This window comes from Bacillus rossius, chromosome 1 (genome assembly GCF_032445375.1).
Source record: "Bacillus rossius redtenbacheri isolate Brsri chromosome 1, Brsri_v3, whole genome shotgun sequence".
Lineage (NCBI taxonomy): Eukaryota > Metazoa > Arthropoda > Insecta > Phasmatodea > Bacillidae > Bacillus > Bacillus rossius.
Window position 1 is genome coordinate 83,365,759 of NC_086330.1, and position 26,746 is coordinate 83,392,504.

Genomic DNA, 26,746 nt, shown 5'->3' on the forward strand with positions numbered 1-26,746 from the left:
AATATGATAAGTTGTGTTCGATGTAGCAAGTCGTTTACGCGGAGAGAGAGCCTAAAAAGACATTGCAGAACTTGTAGCGCCAAGCCTGCGTACAAGCAAGAGGACAACGATGAATCTACTAGCCTAAGGAAGAGTGATCTGCATTACGACAATTATTTTCTTGGCTCTTCCGATCTTGACAAAGAACTTAAATTGAAGGAGGTTGATGATTTACGGAAGAATGAAGACAATGGAAGAATCCTTAACGTGAAAAGTGAGAATATATTCCAGCCGAATTCAAGTAGATCTTTCCTACTTTGTAAAAATGATGGACTCCTAAAAAGGAAGCATGAAGACGATGAAGACACTTCAACATCATCAACATCGAATTATTACGGTAAATTGGGTGAAGACGATTACTTCTACGGTGATTGTTACAGTGACTCTGAGGCTGTTGACAAAGACATAGACTATGATGAAGCACCTAAAGCTGCCAAGATCTAAGAATGTGGCGGTGTCCTGAGACCGAAACGGTGGAAACGACGTGATATATTAAATAAATCTGATCAAGCTTGTGATGATCACTGTCTCAAACATGAAAGTTACCCTGAGGTTGGTGGTAAAACGGAAGACACCAGAAATCATAATATTTATAAAGGTGCAAGGAAGATGGTGGTAGAAGAGAATGATTACACATCGTGGAAAGATCCAAAAAAATTGGTTGACCGGCAAAGACTTCTACATGGTTCGCTTTGTGCAGGAAACTATTCGTGCATCAAAGAAATATCCTTCATACTCAAGGAACTGAGGAATGCTGGCTACATACAATAATGGCTTGTTTTACTTGCATTTGTATAATGTAAAGCAATAAAATAAATAATTTAAATTATAAGAATTTAATGTTTTTATTTCTTGTATTCTGATTTCTAACTAAGACTTAGATCTCGTAACTTGTGCTTCCTTTTTGCCTTTTTTTTGTTGATGGAGCTTCCAAATGTGCTGCCTTTTCGTTGTCGGTGCTTCCAAATGTGCTGCCTTTTCGTTGTCGGTGCTTCCAAATGTGCTGCCTTTTCGTAGTCGGTGCTTCCAAATGTGCTGCCTTTTCGTTGTCGGTGCTTCCAAATGTGCTGCCTTTTCGTAGTCGGTGCTTCCAAATGTGCTGCCTTTTCGTTGTCGGTGCTGCCAAATGTGCTTCCTTTTGGTTGTCGGTGCTTCAAAAGTGCTGCCTTTACGTTGTCGGTGCTTCCAAATGTGCTGCCTTTTCGTTGTCGGTGCTGCCAAATATGCTGCCTTTTCGTAGTCGGTGATTCCAAATGTGCTGCCTTTTCGTTGTCGGTGCTTCCAAATGTGCTGCCTTTTCGTAGTCGGTGCTTCCAAATGTGCTGCCTTTTCGTTGTCGGTGCTGCCAAATGTGCTGCCTTTTCGTAGTCGGTGCTTCCAAATGTGCTGCCTTTTCGTTGTCGGTGCTTCCAAATGTGCTGCCTTTTCGTAGTCGGTGCTTCCAAATGTGCTGTCTTTTCGTAGTCGGTGCTTCCAAATGTGCTGCCTTTTCGATGACGGTGCTTCCAAATGTGATGTTTTTTGGTAGTCGGTGCTTCCTATTGTTTTTCCTTTTTTGAAGGTGCTTCCAAATGTGCTTCCTTTTTTGTTGACGGTGCTTCTATTTTTTTAATGTTGTTTTGCTTCTAGTATTTTAGTAAATTGTTCTTGATTTGACTAGCGTATTATTCAAACCGGTTAATGTATATAAACGAGTCCTAGACAGCAGGACGCTCAGTTTGTTACTGTCGTCGACGGTGTACGGATCACCTAGTTTGTTTCTTTTGGTGCATAAGTCGCGCAATTGCCTGTTCTTGAGACCTCGATGGCATCTTTACCGACTTTAACGTCGTACTCGATGGAGGATGTACCATCGACTACGGTAATCATGACGTCGGCGCCGACGATGTTGGAGCAGATCACGTTGGCAACGTCTTTGACAACACTGGAGGAGACTTCGATATGTGCTGTTCCACCATCAGCTGAAGTTTCATCAGCATTGAATACTTCAATTAATGAAGAGCGTACTTCGCATCAGTGCAAATACTGTGGTGCATCATTTACTATCACCTCAAATGCTCGCAGACATGAAAGAAGCGGTTGTTCTAATAATGTTCAAAGAATACAATTTCAGTGCAGTAAGTGCAATAAACTAATTTCGCGTCTCGATAGTTTACATCGTCATTATAAAAAATGCTCCGAGACGTATAATGAACATGGTTATTGATTTGACTCATGTGTTGTACCGGCTAATGAGACTATATATAAGTGCTATGAACTTCAGTCCGTCTCTGGCTGTGGTGATGAACGGATCGGATAGACTTTTAAAGTCATGTAAAAGGCTTAGTCCGTACAATAAGAAGACTGTTTGAATCGAGGAATCCAAAAGGCTTTGGTAATTTGTCTGTGTATTTTTTTTGTACTTGTAGTAGTGTATTGAATTTATGTAATAATTTTTTTTTAAAGAACTTGTGTTGTTTTTATTTTCTCAAACTTAACACTTTTTTAGTATTTTTTTAAATTAAAGTTCTTTGTATCGGCCAGGGATCGAACCAAGGGCCTTAGTCGATCCAATCAATCATTATATGGATTACTAATTTATTTAATGAATTTTGGATTTTTTCCCGCTTTTCTAGCTACATTATTACATGATTTCAAGATGGCGGCCGAATTTCAAGATGGCGGGGGGCACCTCCATAATAAATGATTACTGCACTGTAGCGGGTTAGAATAAAATTATCCAGATGGAAATTTACTCTATAATACAAGTACACACACAATATGGCGTACTCCAGCATGTGGTAGCTCCTGGTAGCATGTACTGAACATAAAATGTCGGTTCCATGATGGTCGACAAGGTCAAAGTCAAATTTCAAAGTCAAGGTCAAATTTCAAGGTCAAGGTCAAATTTGAAGGTCAAGGTCAAATTTCAAGGTTAAGGTCAAATTTCAAGGTCAAGGTCAAATTTCAAGGTCAAGGTCAAATTTCAAGGTCAGGGTCAAATTTCAAGGTCAGGGTCAAATTTCAAGGTCAGCGTAAATTTTCAAGGTCAGGGTAATATTTCAAGGTCAAGGTCAAAGGTCAAGGTCAGGGTAAAATTTCAATGTCAAGGTCAAATGTCAAAGTCATATTTCAAGGTCAAGGTCAAAAATCAAGGTCATATTTCAAGGTCAAGGACATATTTCAAGGTCAAGGTCAAAGGTCAAGGTCAATGGTGTGGTGACCAGATAATTATACTAACATGGTATCGACACACTCTAGCAGACGAAAACAAGATGGTGGTCTCCAGCGTATGAAGACAAGATGGCGGACATGATGTCATACCAGTTGACGATATATACCTTCGTATTGGTGACGGTAGATCGGTCTGTAGGTGGCTTCTGTGTAGGAAGGATCTGATGTTTGTTTTATTTTTTGCCCTCACCGGTTTAGAACCAAGGACAGGAATCGATATAATCAATCATTATATTTATTGTCAATTTATTTAATGAATTTTTAACTTTTTCCCGCATCTCTAGCATAAAAATTACGGATTTTCAAGATGGCGGCCAAATGACAAGATGGTGGGTCCGTCTCGAACAAGTGGTGCTATTATTACTTTAAATTAAAAAAATTACAAGTCCAAATATGCATGTTTTTTTTATATATACCTTATTTAATTTTCAATCTGGTAAATGTCTCGATGGCCGAGCGGTTAAAGGCGTATGTTTTCCAACCTAGAGATCAGAGCTGCGATGGTTCGAATCACAGCGTTTCCAATATATTTTTCATAAAAAATTAAATTTAAAATGTCGATAAGGTTCATAATAGCTATGGTAGGTAATGGAACATCGACCTTATGTGATGAGACAGAGCGACGCTGGCGCTCTCTAGGAACAAACGACAGAAACAAAGTCGACGGTATCCAAGATGGCGGCCTGCGGCGGAACAGAAAAAAACATGAGCGTCGCTGGCGCTATCTAGGAACAAACAACAGAAACAAAGTCGACGGTATCCAAGATGGCAGCCCCCAGTGGAACAGAAAAAAGTCAAGAGCGATGCTGGCGCTATCTAGGAACAAACAGCTGAAACAAAGCCGACGGTATCCAAGATGGCGGCCTCCAGTGGAACAGAAAAAAATCAATATGGCGACGGAGACGAAAATTCCATCATAATGAGTGGGGCGCTCGATTTAAAGATGGCGGATCCAAGATTGCTGCCGTGATCTACTTGTCCAGTTACGTTGTGTCCCGTTCAGCTGTGTCTCGTAACGCTGTGTCTCGTAACGCTGTGTCCCGTTACGCTTATCCAAGATGGCCTCCGTGACGACAGAGATGTACGTGACGTCAGAGATGTGGACCGACAATCTTCAATCCACCGCCTGGCGCCTGATCTCGGACCGGCCAACCTATACTACTCTTCGATTGTGTGCATTAACTCAACATATATTTCCCCTCTCTCTATTTTTTCTCCTCTACCTTGCTATTTTCAAGCGTTGCTAAAACTGTTATTTGTCCAGGCTGGAGGAGTCAATGATACAGCAAGCGCACTGGCCAAGGTGAGTCAAAGCTGCCATTAAGGTTTGCAGACTGTTTTGTAATGTTAAGTTAGCAACTCTTAAGAGGCTGTCATGGGAATCATCATTCAAAATAAATTATTTTGTAAGAAAAAAATTTTTTAAGAATGGACTAGCACAATATTTTACGGCGAAACCATGTTTTAATTTTATTTGATATTTGCATTAGTATTATTTTAAACACTAAGTTATATTATGTTTTTTTTTTATATATATATTACGTCGACTTTGTCGACTGACGATAGCACGAAATTTTATTTAGTAGATGCAGACACCGAGGTAAACTTCGTTCATTGTACTAAGATTGTCAAAACATATTTCTTTATTAAAATACATACCATTAAAGCAGTTGTTTTCAAACTTTAGTTTTATTGTTTTATGTATTATTATTGTTTTATGTATTACAAAACATTTTTTTTTTTAATATCTTGAAAATTTTCTGTCAAAACAGCATCCTGGTCCTGGTAAATCATCAAAAAAAAATTAATTTTTAATGTAATTAAATATGCTTGAATTTAGCAAAATTTCAGTCTTTATTAGTGTCATATCTTGTTTTTTTTTTTTCAGTTAAACGAGCTGGTAGATGGTATTAAAAACTTAACGGCTCAATTGGAGAGGATTTCGAATGAGGTAAGTTGTGAAGTATGAACTGGACAAATTATGTTTCGTAAAAAGACACTATGGCACTATATCCCCGAGGTTCTCGGAAAATGTTGAGCGTGAAACTGCATAAGTACGCTATAAATGTGCGTGGGGCATGTTTTAGGCGCTCGTGGAATGTATTTGGGCACGTTGAGGAGTAGTTTATGATTTTGTATCAGCGAGTGAGATGTGAGTGTGAAGCTCACATAGCAAGCCCATAGCACAAGGTTTCTTACTTGAGCTCGAAAGATTGCAAGATAAATGAACAAGTAATTTAGAGCTAACTAAAATTCTAGCTGGTATGCAAGAAACATAATGGACAGTATACAGGATACAACTTTATGTACCTTCTCATTTTCTTCAGTGGTATTTCAAATTTTGTACTAAATATGATTTGATTTATTCATGTTTTTACTACAATTGACTAAAATTAATATATGCTGAAACATATGCATATTAATATTAACGCTATAATGAATTTTTTTTTGTTTACACTGGACTAGTACAAGTAAGAGGGTAGAAAATAGAAACAAATTTCTTAAAGATCATGGCAAAGAGCAAAGCTTATTTCTAATGTTACTCACTCCCTTAGGTAAACATCTAGAGGATCACGACAGACATAAGAGCCTGTTTTCAAAGTTGCTCACCTATATCACTCTATAGCGTACCAGCTAGTACACAAATCCTAGTGTAATAGTCGCTAGCATATTTGAGGATCGTTTGCCTCAAGTCGAGGTGCTCTTAGGTGTGCACACTCTTGTACATGATAGAGGCCTAGGTGCACTGGGTTTCCTAGGTGTGTAAAGAGCGCTGATTCAGGTACGCTGTGCTACGGCCTTGCTGCAGGTCTTTGTGTCTCGATTGCTAGATTGTGCTCCATGATTCAAAACACTTCGGTCATTGATCGTAGACTTTCATGCTCAAGGTTTTAGCCAACTTCTTGGATTTGTATTTATTTGTTTTTTGGAATAGGATTACGACTTAAGAAATACTGAAGTGTTCGAAGAGAATGGTTGTAATATGGCAAAGCCGAAACGCCGGGCACTTAAGTATTTCTTTGGACGTATTCCCAGGATATTTTTTGCCAGGGTCACTTTATTAAATGTTGAAATTTTTCTTTGTGATTACTTATTACTGACTGCTTTCAGCACGTTTGTTTTGAGCTAAATGTCTCATCAGCAGGAGTCATTAAACACGGTAACCCACTGAAATACAGCCCATGGATATAGGAAGAAAGAATCTGCCACGGTCAACAGTTGGCAACCATCGAAGGTTTTGACTGGAGTGGTATTGGGAATCTATGCTTATTAGGATAGTCAAATCATTTTTCGCAATTTGGTCCTCTGTAAGGCGAGTACAGTGTCTTACCACCAGCAAAATTTCATACTACAGGAGGAATAATAACTTAAATATTTATTTTTTGACTTGCTATGTTACATAACTGCGTAGTTTGCATGAGTAGTACTGCTTCTTAATTACTTAAAAAGTCAAACTTTATGGGTATAATAATCGGCAATGCACCATCAGAGTGAGGGTAACTTACACTTAATGTATGTGACTTTCAAGGCGAGGCCCGTATACGCCCTTCGCCCTTTCACGTGAGGTGAAACAAGGGTTGTAGCTGAAGTATTGTAAAGTGTGCTCAGGGAAAACAGGAGTACCCAGAGTAAGCCCCTTGGTCAATGGCAACGTCCGCTACATTTCCCACTTGCGAAAGCACTGGTAGGACCATCCATGCTTGAAGGCGTATCGCCTCGTCTGAAAGACTGCGCGCTGACCGCAGAGGTGAGGAGATATGTACTTGTTCCTCTACGAAACTGTGCATCAATAGTGCACTGCCCAACAAATTAAATAGTGGTTGAAGTCTATAGACGCAGGAATTTTATTTCTTTAGTAAAGAGCTATGTTTTGTTCTGTTTTACAGAATTCCCAAGAAATCGAGCTTAAGAAATCGGTAAGTATATTTGATACACAAAATTATGTAGTTTCACGAATATCTTGGTTTTATAGGGTTAATATCAAGGAGACGTCAAGTAATATATATATATATATTAGCTGCAGTACCCGGCTTTGCCCGGGCTGAACACCGGGTGATATATTGTCCGCGAGTTACAGCAAAATGGATAGCGATATGTCCAATGTGGTGGACATTAAGAAATGACACATAATTACTGTTTGTGTATCTGTGACCTATGGTTTTCTGTTTACCCATGGCGATCGGTTGAAAGGTTTAGAAGTTGATGCGCTACAGCGCCATCTAGCGGCGAGTTACAAAAAAATTGTTAGCATAAAAACCTTCTCCATGATAAAAACACTTCGATGTGCCAACTTTCATGGCGATCGGTCAAACGGTGTAAGAGTTTATCGACGACATACGTGCCAACATCCAATTTATATATATTCTTATATTTCGAAATTTTGGGGCTTTCACTTTTGCGGAAAGTGGATGTTCAGGACCTCGAATGGTTTGGAACACTCCATCTCGAAAGAATAGATATTTGAAATTCCTGAAATTGTCGAAATTTTGGGGCTTTGTTCCCAGAGGGGGGCGGGGGGTTCGAGGACCCTGAATGGCTCGAAAACACTTAAAATCGAAAGAGATAGATTTTTCAAATTTTTTAAACTTTCGAAATTTTGGGGCTTTAACCACCTGGGGGGGGGAGTTGACGTTGAGGACCCCGAATGGCTCGGAAACACTCCAAATCGAAAGAGATATAAAGTAATATAAGAATGTAGGCATTTACTGTACTCCTATCTACCATAATAACAATATTGACAAATAGAAAGCTTATTACCTACCTATTAATAATTATCTAAATAAATTAATAAATAACTCTATGTTTAAGAATTTACGTACATAGGTACATAATATTAAACTTCAAACTATACACACCAAAAAAAAACTAAGGATGTTTGTGAAACTATATTTATTTGTCATAATGTTTAAAACATTTGTAGGATTTCTTTATATGTAAAACTGTGGTGGCAATATTCCGCTTATCCAAAGGAGTATAGAATTTAATAGAGACATCACTCCCTGTACACACCACAAATCTTTGAATTAAGTATAAAAAAAAAACATAGTCCAAAATGAAACAAAAAGTATAAATAACAGCTAATTTGACAAAAAAATTATACAACTGGAATGACAATGTTAACATCCGCCTGTAATTTAATAGAAGTAGGTAGGTAAGAATATATATATAAGAAATTAAATAAAATTAAAACATAAATAAATAAAATTATCTCACACTCAACCAAACATAATGTTTAATATGAAATAAAGGAAGATGGCAATTACACGTAACTATTCTAATTAATAAAAAAATCAACTTTCCTGAAATAGTTAAATTCAAATTTTTCAACAATATATTACATAATTGATAAATATTTCTGGTCTTCGGTCTCAGCAGCCCTAAGACTCTTGACGCTCAGCAGATAAATTATAAACACTAAACCAAACTCCTTGCAAATAAGTAGGTAATGTAAAAAAAAATAACGATATTGACAAATAGAAAATATTAGTAGGCCCTACCTACCTATGAATAAATTTCAAAGAAATTTATAAGTTTAAGCATTTATGTACCTACATAATATTAAACTTGAAACTATCCACACAATAAAAACCTAAGAATGTTAGTGTAACTAATTTTTTTATTTGTCATAATACCTAAAATACGTATGTTTCCAAAATGAAACAAAGTATAAATAATGACCAATTTGACAAAAAAAATTGTACAACTCGAATGACATTGAAAACATACACGTGAAATTTAAAAGAATTATGAGTGCCCTAGGTAGGGAGGAAAAATATATATAGAAGAAATTAAATTTTAAAAATGGGTGCGTGTACGCGCATGTGAAGTTATACTTCTTTGGCATCATTAAAAAATAGTTTTTAATTGCATGCAAAAATATTGCGTGGAGTCCCTCCGCGTGGAAGAAGTGAAACTTCGTAATGTGGAAATGAAAATAGGAAGGGGTAGAAATTGATTTTTAGTGAAATCATATTGTATCAAATCAAACTCAAAAAATAAAGCAAATAAATTTGTAACGATTCATAGATTGATCTTCAGAGAGAGAGACACCTATTGAATGTCTATAAAACTAACTTTTTTATGAGAGCAGATTTTCATGAAATATATCATGAAATCATTCAACGATAAAACCTGTTTATTTAACTAAGCGGACGGGTTCGCCCCAAGGAGAAAATGACACGGCGAGACCTCGTGGACATAGAGAAATGACACACTCACTATTTATGTGTCTATGAAACATGATTTTTTTCTGCAATTTAAATTGTAATATACAATAACGGTATTGAAAATTGAAACAAATATGGCGACACTACAAACTGTCAAGAGCTTTTTTTATCTTACTCTCTACTTAGTTCCTTACAATAGCAAAACGTAACGTAATGGCTTGAAAGCTATTGCTCGGCAGACATAGAGGAATGACACTAACGGTTTGTATATCTATGACACACATTACATTTTTTAGTTTTTTCTTAACTCAGAATCGAGATAAAATATCCAATTGTGAATCTAAACCATCCTCGAATCCCCGTGAACTCACACAAGAAATTTCATCAAAATCGGTCCAGCCGTCTAGGAGGAGTTCAGTGACATACACACGCACACAAGAAATATATATATAAAGATGTATCATTCATTTATATTTCATAGTTCATAAATTTTCTTTATGATATAAATTATTTTATAAATGTTATAACGAAATAACAAATTTTAAATTTATCACCACGTGTTAAGGTTTTCTGACAACCTAATTCAAATAAAAAAGTTACAACATCTATAAATGTGAAGATTAAAGATGCGCATTCGCTGCCAATACAGTTAGTTCAAGTCTAACGAGTATAGCGCACTAAATTAAAGAGTGGAATGAAAAATAGGTTCTGGTACCGAGACGCTTGAGGAGTAGGATATAATGTTGAAAATCTATTTTATTCTGAAAAAAATATTATTCCATAGACAACAATAGAGATTTATTCCAAACTATGTATATAAAATCACAATATTGCAAGGCGGCAAACAACACTATAAGCCAACATAAAAGACGTAAATAAATTTAATGTACATAATACTTGTTAATTTTAGCGCTCTAAAATATCACAAGGCCAGTGGGACTGAAGCAAGCAAGAGTGAGCTCAAAATACAGCATGATAGGGTGAATTGTCCCGCGAGACCATAAGGCAGCGAGATAAATACAGCGGCTATACAAAAGCGACTTAAAAACATAGCACACTCACTAACGGCAAAACTTTCAAAGGGCAATTTATTGTAACTATACATATCGAACATTAACTTAGAGATTACAAGGAAAACAATTAAACGTGATTAAGTAGAGCGCAAAGCGTAAAAGTTAACAATTTAAGGGCGTAAATATTAAAAATAGTACACAGTGCGCCCGAGCACTCGACGTGAAGTGTCGCAATTAGACGGGGATTTGCAAGGTTTACTAAAGATTTGCGACAGCCACAAAAGCTAGACAAAGATTTTCAAAGTGGATGAAGAGTGCGATAAGGAATAGCATTCGTACGTAATATTCATAGTTTCTTGAATGCCTCCAGGATGAGCTTCGAGGAACATCGCGGCGATCCAGACAACACCGCGCATACAAACTCGCCAGTTAAACAGAACCAAACTTTGACAGTGGCGGCCGAAAACTATATTTGGAAGAAAATAGCTAAGGTGCGGCCACTACACACCAACAACAAACACTACCCAAATCACTTTGCCATGGCTCACCCGAAGCCTCGCTGGACATTCGCCGGCGTGTTAGGACCTGGTTGAATACACCCAAATGCCAACCGAGGCAGTTACGGCCTTTGGGTTTTACAGCAGTAAATTACAAAAGCGCGCTTGCACAAATCTCAGAGGAAGGGTGTTAAGGGAAGGAATCGAGGGGAAACAACGTATGTCGGATTGGGGGAGTTGGGTAAGGTAGGGGGCGGGGAAAAGAGACGAAGGAGAAGCGATGACCGAAGATCCACGATGTCATCTGAAAGATGCGCAATGCAAATGCAGAAGGATTTTCAAAAGTATTAATTTTTTTTGGAAATTTACAGTAAAAATGATAATATTAAATTATTAAAAAATTACCATTTCAGGTCTTGTACATATGTTTTTGTTTTGTTTTTCATAAAAAAAGTGCATTTAGATTAATCTTAATTTTATTTGCCAACCACACGTATTCCTGAATGACAAAGGCGAAGACCCTGCTTTGGGCTGCTTTGGGCTTCACATTGAAGTCCCTTTGCAACTGTTTGTAGCATAGCACCCACAGGATGAACATATACTCTGGTTAGTTAGGCCAAACGCCCTCTCCGCTAAGTTCTGCCACATAAAGCATTACCATATTATGCTCCTTAACACTATCCTCTATTCCAATAATCTTACCTCCTCCATTATTCTGCTACTTTTTTTCAATAATCCCTGTGTTTCTATTGACTACCAAAAAAAAACCAACTCCAAAAAGACCTCTCCTGCTATGCCCTCCTCCACTAAGACGACCTCCATTAAGCCATCCCTTTATAAGCCCCTTGCGCCTTATCTCCCACTAAGCCTTCTCCTATTAAGCGCTCCTCTAGTAGTAACTCCATACAAGCTTTGTCCGTGTCCAAAGACGAAGCAGTTCGCGATGGACCGCGACTGGCCGAAGCTGCAGAAGGTACTGGAGTCGACGCTGAAGCCGGGAGACCCCGCCCTGCGGCAGGCGCGGGCCAACACGTGGCCCGACGGCAAGGACGCGCTCATGGAGATAGTGCTCGAGGGCCACCTGGAGCTGCTGGAGAAGCTGCTGGACCTGGGGCTGGACGCGAACCTGCCCTGGGGGCCCAACAACTCCACCATGCTGCACGCGGTGGCCTCGAGCGGGGACGTGAAGGCGGCGGAGCTGCTGTTGTCGCGGGGAGCCCTCGTGGACGCGCGCGCCGACTGGGGGGTGACGCCGCTGCTGAGGGCCGCAGCCAGCCACCAGCCCGGCATGGTCTCCTGGCTGCTGGCCCACGGAGCGGACGTCCACGCCACGGACAGCAACGGCTGGACGTCGCTCCACTTCGCCGCCAGGTGGGGCAGCCTGGACTCGGTCAGAGTCCTGGTCGCCAACAAGGCCGACAAGGAGGCGGTCAACACCAAGGGCCTCACGGCGTACTTCGAGGCGCTTGACGCCGGCCACAAGGCCGTCAGTGACTTCCTGACTCCTTAGCACACTGGTGAGAGTATCAGTAGCCAGCTTAGCCATCCTCGGTGGTTACATCTAATAGTCTCCCAACTTGGTGCTCTTGGGACGATCTTCTTTCAGTACCGACACGATTTGAGTTTTTAATGTGTAAATACATCACTCCACAAAGTTGAAAATACCTTATTATACTTCTTGAAATAAAGCGTACGTGAAGATGGTCTTTCTGAATTCTTATAAAACCTATTTTCTCCGCTCATAACCACCAACCACCAAACAAGAAAGCTCGAAGAAATGGTCCCGTTTGAAATTCTGGGTACAATCATACTCTGAATTCTCTCAATGTCTTTAGTTAATTTCTGTAAGGAATGAGTTGCAAATGTTTTGTTCGGAAATAAATGTTTAATATCCTCATGACGAATCCCGAAACAAACATGTATTTTGACTGAAATAAAGGCACCTTATCTCAGAGAACTGGTTTTAGTAGATAGCTACAGATGCATTCCCAGTTTTTATAACCTGCCCTCACTTTGGATTGAATAATTAATAGATACTTTTTGATTGTTTCATTTAGTTGCTAAACTGTTGCCTTGCTGCTGTAGCAGTGTAGTTGTTTCGTGACACTACAACATCAGACATAATAAAGAGTTGTATGCGTAAGGTGCATTGAATGTTATTAAAAATTAAAATACAATGTTTCATGCATTAACTAGTATTATTCCTAAATATTCTATCATAAAACTTCAATAATCAGAACAATTAAAATGGATAACATGATTATTAGAAAAAATAGGCTAATATAGATGTTTTGGTCAGGGAGAAATTTGTTCATTACTAAAGTGGTTTTAAAAAAAATCTATATCCCCTTCATGGCAATATTTGAAAAATGTTGATGTCAACATTTGACAGTCTTCAACAAGAGAAATTTGTTAAGTATTTTAATGGAGCCAGCCCAATGAGGGGATTGCCTGTGGTCCAGCGATGCCCACTTAAATCTGTCACTGGGACACGGTAGAAGCTAAGTAATTCATCCAATAAATAATTCAAATTGTTCTTTGATGTGTACAATATGTGTGTTTGCACGCTTTGTTTCCTGGCGTTTGTGGTCTCGTGTGGTCTCTTTCCGAAGCAGCGAGCGAACCTTGATCTCTCTCTGTCTCTCTGTGAAGAATGTCAGGAGAGCCCAGCCTTTCATCTCGTCCTTTGTGCCAACTCCCGCGTGGATGTCCCACTGTGCGATCGCTGGCAGCTCGTTCACGGCGCAGCTATGCGGGAGGCAGGCTAATTAGTAGGCAGCAATTACTTTCGCTTGGAACGCTGATGAACAAGAGCAAATGCGGTAATTAATGCAGCAGAGGAAGAGTATGTAAAATGGCACATGCCAATCTGGGAAATTACAACTTCCTCTGGATCCCTGCCACAGGAAACAGTTCTCTCTACATTTGGAAATATAGGATAGCGTTTACTCCAAATTTGAACCATTATTGAGCTATTTAATAAAAATTATTTTAAATGAATGGCTGATACACTTTATTGGATAACAAGACAATATAAGAAATAGGATAGTAAATTTGTTCATTGTGTGCAATTGCACATTTGTAGTAATGTGCATGCTCACTTTATCTATTTTATAGTTATTGTTTTTATTTTTTTTTTGTATAGCAAACTGGGAGCCATAATTTTTTTATTCTTGAATTTGTAAATCATCTTGTAACCAACAATTTCAGCATAATTTATATTTATAAAAGCACAAGTTTCTGTGTTAAAAATTGTTATATTAGTTTTACAACAAAATAATTTTACTTCTGTCCATAATGAATGTTGATTTGGGAAATCGCACTATAGTGTAACTCTATTTGTTTTACATGTGCAGTCTTTCATGTCTCAACTCTATGGTCTTCTTCAGTTGCACAAAATAATACGTCTTTCTTTTTGAAGCATGTCGGCCATGATGTAACTGTTCCTTAGCTTCGGCCGTTTCTTAATCTCTTGACATCAATGTCTTAATTAATTCTCCGTACACCGCAAGTGGTGAGTAAAATCGCATATTCCTTCAAGAATATGTGGAAATGATATTTTGTTCAATTATCTTATTTTGTAAAACATTTATGTACAGTGTGTGTGCGGAAGGCGTGGGTGGCCATGGGCGCGATTCCTTCGTGACACACAACTTCTTCGTCACCTGAGTCATGGTGCTCCTCAGTGCCTGATGCAGCTCGTCTAATCAGGAAAGATCTTCTTTGTTACTTTCTGCATGCAGAAGAGCAACCATGAGCCACCACATACCAAAAGATAAAATTTTAACCTAACATTTTCGGCATTGTTTTGGACTAATAATTAATTTTATTTTTACTTAACCTATGTAATTTTTAACCTATGTAATTCTTAACATCAAAATCAATGTGCTTAACTTAAATATCTAAAGGGGCCCCTTATCTTAACATTCATTTTTACTATAAGTATGACTGTATACTCATCAACTGATATTAAACTTGTTATTGTTATTATTTAAAGTAAAAGAATTTAAAGAAAAGAAAATATAAGGAACAGAGAAACGATATTGCTGTATTCATTTAACTAAAACCACTGTTTGTATTAATTTTGACTATTATATATATTTAACTATTTTATCCTGTAATATGGCCTACCCAGTCGGCTCAAGGTTCTCATGATTTTCTACACGCCTAACAAGGCACCATTGAGCCCGTTCCCCATGCTTTCACTGCTGGCCTCTGTACCTCCTTGGTATTTGGTCAGGTTGAGGTGAAGAGGGCGGCAGAGCTTGGTAGCAGAGCTGGTGGTTCTGGTGTTTTGTTGGTCGTGTTCACGTGTGTAGATGTTTGTCTTGCATGTGTCCACCCTCAGATGTGCATGGCTTGGTTGTGGCAATAGTTATTTGCTGTTGTTTTTATTGTGGTAGTTTTGTTATTTGTTATTTTCATTATGTCCTCTTCAATCATCCCTGAGTTCCTCATAAAGGATGAATTGATCTTTGAGTGTCAATTGCGTGGCATTTCATGTGAAAACGCCACAGTGGCACATTTGCGTAAAACATTGCGTTTGGCTCTTCAGAACAGCACTCCAGTTAATCATGAACTTTTGATAACAGTGAACCCTAATGAGGAGTATATAACCTGCACGAGTAAGATACTAGTTTTACAGGAGTTGGTTACAAACTTAGATGATGAGAATTTTGCCGTAACGCTCCCTCGTGTCAGAAATCGTTTGAATCACTTGAGTACACGCATTAAGTGTTTGCTTGATGTTCACACATCTAAACTGTCTGAGTTACAAGTTGCCTCACTTGAAAATATGATGGAGGAGATTCAGAATTTAGTTGAGACTGTTGGTAACGCTGAATCTCAGTTCTCGTTAGTGCGTGATGTAACACCTATCACATCCTTGACAAATATTTGTGAACAGTTGAGCAGGGTGACATTGCCCACTTCCACTGTCCCGAATCCACTTATTTCGTCAGTTCCTGGTCCGTCCAAGGTAGACTTTGATCCTGTCGGCAACGTTTGTAGCCCTATGTCCATTCCTAACCTAACTAACCCAGCCTATACCACATCCACTCAGTCCACGAGTCGGAACCCTCATGTTGTATTTAGTACATCAGCAAGCTCGACACATAATCCTACTCTCACTAGAAATTTTGCGCTGCCAAGTGTGTTTGGTAAACTTACTCATCCTCTCGAAACAATGTTGAAAGACTTCCCGGCCACTGATGGGTTGCACATACCTAAATTTTTAAATTTCCTTAAGATTATTGTTAAATTGCGACAAAGTAACACCATCCATGAGTCGCAGATCTTGGAAACTATTTATCCTTTCACTTTTGGGCCTTTAGCCGAAAGGACTCAGCAGGCAATTGCCCAGAACCTTTCCTTCGATGCCTACCATGAGAATATCCTTAGTTTTTTTATTCCCTTCAGGTTGCTTACACAATTGCAATTAAATAATTTCAATCGGTTACAGAAACCTGATGAACCACTTTCTGTGTATGTAAATGAGGTTAAGGAGGCCGCTGCCATTTTGCGACTTGGTGTAACTGAACAAGAGATTGTTAACACCATCCTAGAGGGGCTTTCCCCTGATGAGAGATCTCGGTTAGTCTTTCTCAGCAAACCCTCCACATTTTCCGAGCTCGACAGAATGTGTATCCATTCGCAAAATGTTAGGTTTGCGGATCATCACCGTAACCTACAGTTTGCCCACCCCACATTTAAGACTCAAAACTATGGTTTTCACAGTTCATGTAATACCACACAGGTTAATCCTAACTTTAGGAAGAGTAGTGTTTACAACCAAACAAAAACTAAGCCAGACAATCAAGCACAAGGTCAATTTTGTAATTATTGCAAAAGAAATAACCATGTCATCAGAGACTGCAAGGTTCTGCAACAAAAAAACGCCAGAAGCAGGGATGTAAGGTGAGCGACTTACCCTGCAAGCAAGATCGGAAGCCTAATTCACAGTATAATGCTCACGTTCTTCAGCAGATTAACTCAGCTCTTTGTTTTCAAACATATTTTGGAGTACGAAAACACTTTCCAGATCAAGTTTGTAAGGTTAACTCCCCTAATATTGTGGGAATAAATTCCGTGCCAGTACCTCGTATTGTGGTATCGTTTGGTTCCTTTGATACTCCTGCTTTAGTTGATTCGGGTTCTACACGTTCTATCATTTCCTATGAGTTGTTCACCAAATTAAAGGAAGCTAAGGGCATAAAATCAATTGTAAAAGGCGATTTCAAGTGCTATTCTGCTTCTAATGATATTTTAACCATAGATTGTTGCGCCACTATTAAATTAAAAATAGCAAATTTCACTTGGGTTTTCCCTTGCTTGGTATGTAAAAATATAGGTTTGGATTGTATTCTCGGAGCAGACTTTATGATGAAAACCGGACTTATACTTGATGTGCAAAAAAAGTGTATTTTCTTTAAGTTCCTACCTAAACTCAAAATTCGGTTTGCTGACAGTAACCAGCACCTTGATAACCTTGCTGAAATCAATGTACACAACTCTAGTAAAATTGAAAGTGATACTTTGAGCCATCTGTCTGATGAACAGCGTATTGCTATCAGAAAACTATGTGAATCATTTTCTAAAGTTCTAACCTCCGAATTAGGTCTTACCAACCTCTTGGAATATGAGATTAAGCTAAAAGATAGCAGCTATGTTAAAAATCAACCTTACAGATTGGCACCCATTCAGATGAATCTTTTGCGAAACGAAGTACAGCAACTTTTGGATAAAGGCGTTATTGAGCAGTCTACCTCTCAGTATGCGAGTCCTGCATTTCTAGTTCCTAAATCTAATGGTAAGCAACGAATGGTGATCGATTTCCGTCGTGTAAATCAAAAGATTGAGATTGAATCAGTTCCTTTGCCCGATCTACATTCAGCTTTTCATTGGTTTGCTAGAGCTAAGTACTTTACCACCATTGATTTAAATTCAGCATATCATCAAATCCCTCTCAAAAAAGAATCTAAGCACATCACTAGTTTTTGTGTACCCTGGAATTTATACCAGTTTACGCGAGTTCCTTTTGGGCTTGCTACTGGAGCTCAAGTCCTCACACGATTATTGGATCAAATTTTTCATGACATTAAATTTAAATTTGTATACAATTATTTGGATTATCTTGTTATATATTCTGAGAATTTTGAGGAACATCTTCAACACTTGAGAGAAGTTTTCTCTCGTCTTGAGAAAGCAGGCTTAACCGTTAACCCACAAAAGATTAAAATTGCTGTCCCAGAGATTTAATTCCTTGGTCATAAAATTTCTTCTCAAGGTATTTCCATCGATCCAGAACGTACAAAATCCATTAGAGAGTTTCCTCCACCCCGCGATGTTAAAGGTATAGCTAGATTTATCGGTATGGTCCAGTTTTTTGGAAAATTTATTCCTAATTTGGCCGAGAAAGCCGTTCCTTTGAATCAACTCCGTAAAAAGAATGTGAAATTTGAATGGGGAGAAAAACAACAAAAAGCTTTTGAAACACTAAGGAATGATATAATGAGTCCACCAGTACTCCGTATGGCAGATTTTTCGAGACCTTTCATTTTGCAAACTGATGCTTCAGGTTCAGCAATAGGGGCGGTTTTAGCACAAGAGTTTGATGGTGCCCGCCATCCGATAGCTTTTGCATCCCGGACTCTGACCAATCAAGAGAAGGTAGCATCTATTTATGAATTGGAATGTCTCGCTGTTGTTTTTGGTATAGATAAGTTCAGGCCTTACTTAGAACATACAGAATTCCTTTTGGAAACGGATAATCAAGCTCTATCATGGCTCTTGGCGCACCCACGACAATTAGGCAAAATCGGTCGTTGGGTCATGAAAATCTCATCTCTAAAATTCAAGGTTCAGCATATAAGAGGAACACAGAATGTAATTGCTGATACGCTTTCATGTATGTTTGATTGTTCACAGCCTAGTAAGGAGGAAGCCACTTGTAATGTTTTGGTCACTGATTTCCCTTTAGCCTTCAAAACTATTCAGGCTCATCAGGAGGAAGATGAGGAATTGCAGAAAATTGTCCAAAATTTGAGTTCAGGTATCCAACAAAAACCATATTTTCTGTCCAAAGGTATCTTGTTTTCCAAAACTCGAAACAATCAGAAACGTATTGTTCTTCCCAAAATATTGAAACCCCTGGTATTCGAATATTTTCATTTCTCGCCTATTGGTGCTCATCTCGGTATATATAAAACTATTGAGGCTATTAAAAGGCATTTTGTTTGGAAAGGCATGTATGTTGAGGTGGCTGATAGAGTCAAACAATGTCATCTTTGTGCACTTAGTAAACCTGCTCAGAATACCCATTTAGGTTTTTTGTCTTCTGAAATATCCGACAAACCTATGCAAAAATTATTTGTTGATTTCGTAGGCCCTTTTCCAAGGAGTAAAGATGGAAATAGTATCTTATTAGTTTGTGTGGATGCATTTTCCAAATTTGTTTGGTTGATTCCTTTAAGAAAAGCTGATGCGCCATCCACGATTCGGGCCCTTCAAACCTACATATTCCAAAGTTTTGGGGTTCCTTCATCAATAGTTTCGGATAATGGATCACAATTTACTTCCAAATTATTCAAAATTATGTGCTTCACACATGGTATACGTCATATCACGTTGTCACCATACTATCCTCCACCTTCGCATGCGGAAAGGTTCAATCGTAACCTCCGTTCGGCCTTAATTGCCTTCCATGCGAAAGATCAAGTTAGTTGGGACAAAAATCTGCGTTGGCTTCAGATGGCTTTTAATTATTCACGTCATGAGTCACATAAATCTTCGCCTTTCAATTTGATGTTCACCTATGCTCCGAACAATCCCTTGTCTAATCTTTGGTCCTTGGATGACCTGTTACCTAAGGATTCTAAAAACATTAAAGTAATTTGGGCAGCTGCCCTTAAAAACCTTAAGCACTCACATGAAAGAAGTCGTATTAAATATGATAAGAATCGAGTCAAAAATCCTTTTCGACGAGGTGACCTCGTCTTATGCAAGTCACATCCTACCAGTAAAGCAGTGGATAAGAGGATGGCGAAACCGTCTTTTCGCTGGTCAGGCCCTTATCACATCCAACGCTTTTTAACCCCAGTGACAGCTGCCCTAGCTGATCCTGACACGGGTTCTTATGTGACCAGAGCTCACATTTCACACTTAAAAAGGTATCACTCTCCACCTCCAGTTTGAATTGTCCAATGTTGGGAACTGCAGGTCCTTTCGTTTGGTCTTCACTGCAGGTGTTTACTTTTGTCCGATCCTTGACTTAGTTTGATCGTGGCTTGATCACCCACTGATCCTAGTCTTGAGGATTCAGAATTTATTTAACTTTTTTCAGAATAGGCCTATTCTTTATGCATATTACATAAACAAAAAAACCATGGTAGTAATTTAAGTTTTAATAACATCTATTATTTTATCTTTGTTTAGGGTATGTTTTTATGGGGTATGCTCTAGTTTAGATCACATGATGTGTGGGTAATATCTGAATAATGTTGGGTATTATTAATAATTAGAAATCTTAAAATGTTGTTTTATTTTATATTTCACTATCCAAAGGTGTTTTCCTGTGTTCTTGTTTTAGTGTCGCTGTGAATCTCCCGTCTCCTGTATTTCCTTGTGGTCGTGTGCCATGTTCGGGGTCTTGTGCCTCCTTGTTTGTGCCTACTCCTTCGCTCTTGGAAGAGTTACGGTAAATCATTTGAATTCTGGTATTCTCTTCGAAAAACAAGATTCGCTCATCTTTTCGGACAATGTTTATTCCATTGTGCTTGACTTCAATTTAGTTCAACTTGAAAATGAAAGTAAACAAGTGGATGTTTTTCTGAACAAAGTTATTTCACTGAATAGTGGTCATCACGATGACGAAGCTTGGAATCAGAATTTTGCGTTTGTGGTCAAACAACTACAAGAAAACTTTATTGCATACAAAACTGAGACTATGGCTTTAACTTCACTTCTGCCCCATCGCCCTAGAAGGCAAAAACGTGGTTGGTTTAATTTTGGTGGTTCTATATTGAAGACAGTTTTCGGTACCCTAGATAGTGATGATTTGACTGTCTTAGAGAAAAGACTGAAAGTGGTTAACGAGAATCAAGATGACATTTCTAACAGTATGTTACATCATATGATTGTGGTCAAGAATTTAGAAGACAGAGTCATAAACAACACTATTCTCATTAAAAATTTGGCGTTACATTATCTAAATAGCCATAATGAATTTTACAAAGCATTAAACAGCTCCATCCATGAAGTCTGGGACAAAATCACATTAATAAGTTGGAGAATTGATCTAAATACCCTTTTGTTTAGGGTTAGTGAGACATTATCTAGTGCTCGGCTGGAAATTTCCGATCTAAGACAAGCTATTGAAAACAGTGTTCATGGACAACTAAGTTCCACTCTTCTAATACCCACGGTGTTTATTGATCTTTTGTTTAAAATTCAACAGTATATTGCCCTACCCTTGCATATGTTGGCTACAATTTCGCATGATAATCTCTACATATTTTATGGTTTGAGTAAAGTCCAAGCCATCGTCTATAATGGTTCATTAAATGTCATTGTTAACGTGCCTCTAGCAAACCAGAATAGCAGTTTTGAGGCTTATAACATTTTCGCCTTCCCATTTTTCTCTTCTGAGTTCAAACATTATCTTTTACTCAACGTGCACGACACTTTGTTGGTTAGTCCAGACAGAAAAATATTTGCTCCTGTGTTTTCTTCTTCTCTCTCGGGTTGTAAAAAATACGGTGTAACCTTATGTTCCCCGACCTTTCCGTTTTTTGATGCTCATGTCAGTAATTGTGAGTTTAACCTTTTTCTTGGTAAACCCACTTATGATATTTGTGATAAAAGCTTTGTTTCACTGGATTTACCTTTCCTTCAAAAAACCAATACACTTTGGTTATTCGCTAGTAATCATTCATTGGATGTTACCTTACTGTGTCGATCAACTGCGGAGTCATTTCCACCTTTAACTATTTCTTTAATTGGTAGTGGATATATAAATAATGTTTCCCATTGTGACATTGTAAGCCCATTTTTCAAAACTTTCGGGTCAGTAATTTTTACTTTACATTTCAATCTAACTTTACCTTCTATTCACATACCAAAATTTAATTTTAACCTCAGCAAGCCGTCCTTTGCATCACTTCCTAATTTAACCATCAATGCTTCTCTTATTAAGGATATTAATGGTATGTTAAAGTCCCGTCCTAACGGTGCTCCTTTTCACGATGTAGTTAATCTCTTTCGTCCGAAGCAACAACACGTTGAGTCCTACTCTCACTTTAACCTTGCTGCCATATCCATATCCTCCCTGGTCTTAATTTGTATCCTCATTTTGAGCGTTATCCTGTTCTTGAAGTTGCGCTCCATCTCGACCACCCCCCCAAATCCTTCACCTCCTATCCCTTCCGGGACAATGTTGTTTCCCTTAGCCTCGTCGTCTAATGTGGAATAGTAATTTTTTTGATATATATAGCTAAGTGTTTATGTGGGTATTGTTGTAATTGGGATGTTATTTTAGTTTTGGGACTTATTAACTGTTGCCACTCACCGGCTGTTGCCCTTTGAGGGGAGGAGTGTGTGCCATTGCACATTTGTAGTAATGCGCATGCTCACTTTATCTATTTTATAGTTATTGTTTTTATTTTTTTTGTATAGCAAACTGGGAGCCATAAATTTTTTTTTTTGAATTTGTAAATCATCTTGTAACCAACAATTTCAGCATAATTTATATTTATAAAAGCACAAGTTTCTGTGTTAAAAATTGTTATATTAGTTTTACAACAAAATAATTTTACTTCTGTCCATAATGAATGTTGATTTGGGAAATCGCACTATAGTGTAACTCTATTTGTTTTACATGTGCAGTCTTTCATGTCTCAACTCTATGGTCTTCTTCAGTTGCACAAAATAATACGTCTTTCTTTTTGAAGCATGTCGGCCATGATGTAACTGTTCCTTAGCTTCGGCCGTTTCTTAATCTCTTGACATCAATGTCTTAATTAATTCTCCGTACACCGCAAGTGGTGAGTAAAATCGCATATTCCTTCAAGAATATGTGGAAATGATATTTTGTTCAATTATCTTATTTTGTAAAACATTTATGTACAGTGTGTGTGCGGAAGGCGTGGGTGGCCATGGGCGCGATTCCTTCGTGACACACAACTTCTTCGTCACCTGAGTCATGGTGCTCCTCAGTGCCTGATGCAGCTCGTCTAATCAGGAAAGATCTTCTTTGTTACTTTCTGCATGCAGAAGAGCAACCATGAGCCACCACATACCAAAAGATAAAATTTTAACCTAACATTTTCGGCATTGTTTTGGACTAATAATTAATTTTATTTTTACTTAACCTATGTAATTTTTAACCTATGTAATTCTTAACATCAAAATCAATGTGCTTAACTTAAATATCTAAAGGGGCCCCTTATCTTAACATTCATTTTTACTATAAGTATGACTGTATACTCATCAACTGATATTAAACTTGTTATTGTTATTATTTAAAGTAAAAGAATTTAAAGAAAAGAAAATATAAGGAACAGAGAAACGATATTGCTGTATTCATTTAACTAAAACCACTGTTTGTATTAATTTTGACTATTATATATATTTAACTATTTTATCCTGTAATATGGCCTACCCAGTCGGCTCAAGGTTCTCATGATTTTCTACACGCCTAACAAGGCACCATTGAGCCCGTTCCCCATGCTTTCACTGCTGGCCTCTGTACCTCCTTGGTATTTGGTCAGGTTGAGGTGAAGAGGGCGGCAGAATTGTGTACGTTTTCCAAAAAGCCAAGTTGTTACACTACTGATTATGATAGACTAGTTAGTTGTAAGGCGCATACCGCGCCCGTTGAAAAATGATGAATATAACAAACACTTTAATTTTATATACACGAAATATTAGCAAAATTTCAAATTCTTAAATATTGTTTAAATGAAAATTATTTCTTATATATTTATATATGAAATGATAAAAAAATATTTTACAAAAAAGTGCCTTAATTGAATTCCTTTTGAAAAATAACAATGCTTGTTAATAAATTGTCTCTGGTCATTCAATATTCTTCCTTGCTTAGGAGTTGATACAACATACACTAGGATGAAAACCATATTGGCAGTGCGATTCTTATGAAGGTGCTCAATTAGAGTTCGCAACAACATTAGCATACTATTATTCAAAAGTGCCTTAACATCTATTTGCGATAATTCAACTCTAGCATTAGCGCTGGAAAATTGACACAACAGTGATTCATGTTTGCAAGTGGAGGCCAACAACTTGAATTATATTAAACAGATATACGCAGCCAATACGTGGTAAACTAAGCCACGGCTCGCTACTTTATCAATGAAAAATTCTGAAACAATCTGCCTCGTCAAAATATGACTCTATGCTCCCACGCATATTATCTTTACGCCACGGACTCGGCAGCAATGCTAGGGGTAATAGGTTAGCAAAGAGCAATGAAAATGCTCTACTGTAAACGAATGAAAACAGAATTCATACAGCGCAGCGTTACAGAGTCAGTCAGTAAGACAATCAGTGAGCCAGTCAGTGAGTCAGTGATGAGCATATTTATATTATTTATAATCATGTAAATTGTATAATAAAAATTGCATGAAAAGCATATCAAGAAAACATCCTCATAGTTATTGTAAACAAAGCCAAATAAGTGATAATTATAGAATAAAAGCTTTATTTATATACAATTTTGTTCCCTTCGAATTAATAACACAGTTTTAATTTTAAGGTAAAATAACCTAACAACGTATAAATGTAAAAGTAGTGAGTTTCCACAAACATAAGACGAGAAAAACAAAACAACTGCTGAAAAAATGATGTCATGGAATCTAGATATTTAGAAGTAAATAGAGGGAGATATCATCAAATAATTTTGACATAATTTTATTTCTTAATATTGGACACGTGTTAATCAAAAAAGACATCAAATATACGTGTGGTTTCTGGATTTTACATGTCTCCCTATTTTAACATATATGTATTACGTGGAATTCGCAGATGTGAAAAATTATTGTAATGATAATAACACTTAAAGTATAGGAAGCAGCAACAGACATGGATAAGTGCCTTATTAAATGATTCTCTCCCTGTTGAATTGAGTGCAGGTGTCGCTTAAGATTTAACAAAATGGGAATTTCCGAAATATGGTTGAACGAGGACCAGAGAAAGACTAGATGTAATATTAAATAAATCAGAATCCAACATTAAATATAGCAAAATTTGAGTGTGGCATTTTTATTTCACACAATAAATTTCAAGTTATAATTTAATTAAATATACAATCATAAGGTCTGGGACTCAGTTACTGATAAGGTTGGTGACTTTCAAACGAATACTTTTTTTCGTGGCTAAGGACCTTATTTCATGTAGTCCCTTCGCTTCTATATGCCAATGAATGATATTGTGGAGGCTAACACAACTATAATACAGTATAATTTTGTCAAGGCTGTCAAGGTCATGCAGCCATCTTATGCACGCCCCTTTGCTTTTAAATGTGTCAACTTTAACAATATGATGTCAACAATATGTTTAGGTTAAAAATGGAGAAATTTGTTTTATGTGTAAACATTTTAACTCTCTGTATACGGCATTTGGTAGGAATGATTTCGTGAATGGAACGGAAGTCAATTGAACGGAAATGCGTAACCACGGTGCTGCGTCTGCGCGGAAGTCTCAGAAATATCGAAAAGATGGCGGAATCGCGTGATTCGATAGTATATATCCCCCCCCCCCCCTCCCTATTTTATTTCCAGGTATTAAAGAGTGGTGTTTATTATTTTCGTATAAGTCGATTAATTTATTATATATAAGTTAATTATTGTATGTTGAAGTGTTTTAGCTCGTGTGTTGTTACCAACGATGTTATTTTGTGTAAATGCATTACCAAGATTTACAAGGTAACATATCCTTCCTAATATTATATTTTTGTTGCAAGTAAATTTTCTCTTTTTTTCTTTTCAACTCTCACATTAATTTGCATGTGTTTATTACTTACTTGTCAATTGTTTGCATGAAAACTTCTGTGGTCTCTATCATTTCACAATTTTTAACTATATTTTTTTCCCCTGACCGTGGTGGTATGTTTGAGTAGGTTGTCACAGGAAATTAATTACCAGAATAAAACCAATACTAACTACGCACGTGCTTGCTCCATGCGGACGAACTGCACCATATTTGTTCCGAAACTAGCCGAAGTGCATAAAAGCATCATATTTTATTTTGATATTTTAACCCACAATGCCCACACCGTGCGCACGAACAGCATCGTAACTGTTCTGAAACTACCCGAAGAGCATCAAATGCACAGACTTTGAGAAAAATTGTAGGAATTAAATAAAAATTATCCTAACCTAACCTGGATTGGGTTGGGCTTGGTTTTATTCGGTTAGGTTAGGTTAGGTTATTGACATGTTGTTAAACAGAAATATAGTTAAGTTTTAAAAGAAGGAAACATTTTTACATATTTCCTTAAAATAAATACTTTTCGTACATTTATCACGCTTAGCCTTATTTTTAAATAATTTTATGTTAAATTTCGTGTCCGATTTTTGTATTATAAGTTTATTTGCAACATTATAACACATTAATTATCTCGTTACCGAGGTTACTGGCGAGTACTGAAAGATTAACTCACTTTTTTTTAAGTAAATTATTTTGTATCATCCCCAAATCAGCAACATAGAATGATCAGATCATTTCTTGTATAGAAATGCAAATTAAGTATGTTTATTTAACTTTTGGCATTCATGAAAGAAACATCCTTCTATGTACTTGTGGG

General features: G+C 37.5%; 2 protein-coding genes across 2 annotated transcripts in view; both read left to right on the forward strand.

The window, feature by feature from the left end:
• LOC134538665 (putative ankyrin repeat protein RF_0381) overlaps positions 1 to 12,881 on the forward strand; it is a 37,121-nt gene extending 24,240 nt beyond the window's left edge. Inside the window, exons 5-8 of the mRNA XM_063380088.1 lie at positions 4,517 to 4,555; positions 5,141 to 5,203; positions 7,140 to 7,169; positions 11,858 to 12,881. Of these exons, the coding sequence (XP_063236158.1) occupies positions 4,517 to 4,555; positions 5,141 to 5,203; positions 7,140 to 7,169; positions 11,858 to 12,439 (714 nt within the window). The 3' untranslated portion in view covers positions 12,440 to 12,881. The remainder of the gene's footprint in view (positions 1 to 4,516; positions 4,556 to 5,140; positions 5,204 to 7,139; positions 7,170 to 11,857) is intronic.
• Positions 12,882 to 20,563: 7,682 nt separating this feature from the next.
• On the forward strand, positions 20,564 to 23,494 carry LOC134538660 (uncharacterized). Its single transcript, XM_063380084.1, has 2 exons — positions 20,564 to 22,967; positions 23,053 to 23,494. The coding sequence occupies exon 1, from the start codon at positions 20,564 to 20,566 to the stop codon at positions 22,394 to 22,396; it is 1,833 nt and encodes a 610-aa protein (XP_063236154.1). The 3' UTR covers positions 22,397 to 22,967; positions 23,053 to 23,494.
• Positions 23,495 to 26,746: the final 3,252 nt, after the last annotated feature.

What these genes read in the sequence shown, in the direction of transcription:
- LOC134538660 (XM_063380084.1), top strand. Translation starts at nt 20,564, where the DNA reads ATGTTCGGGGTCTTGTGCCTCCTTGTTTGTGCCTACTCCTTCGCTCTT.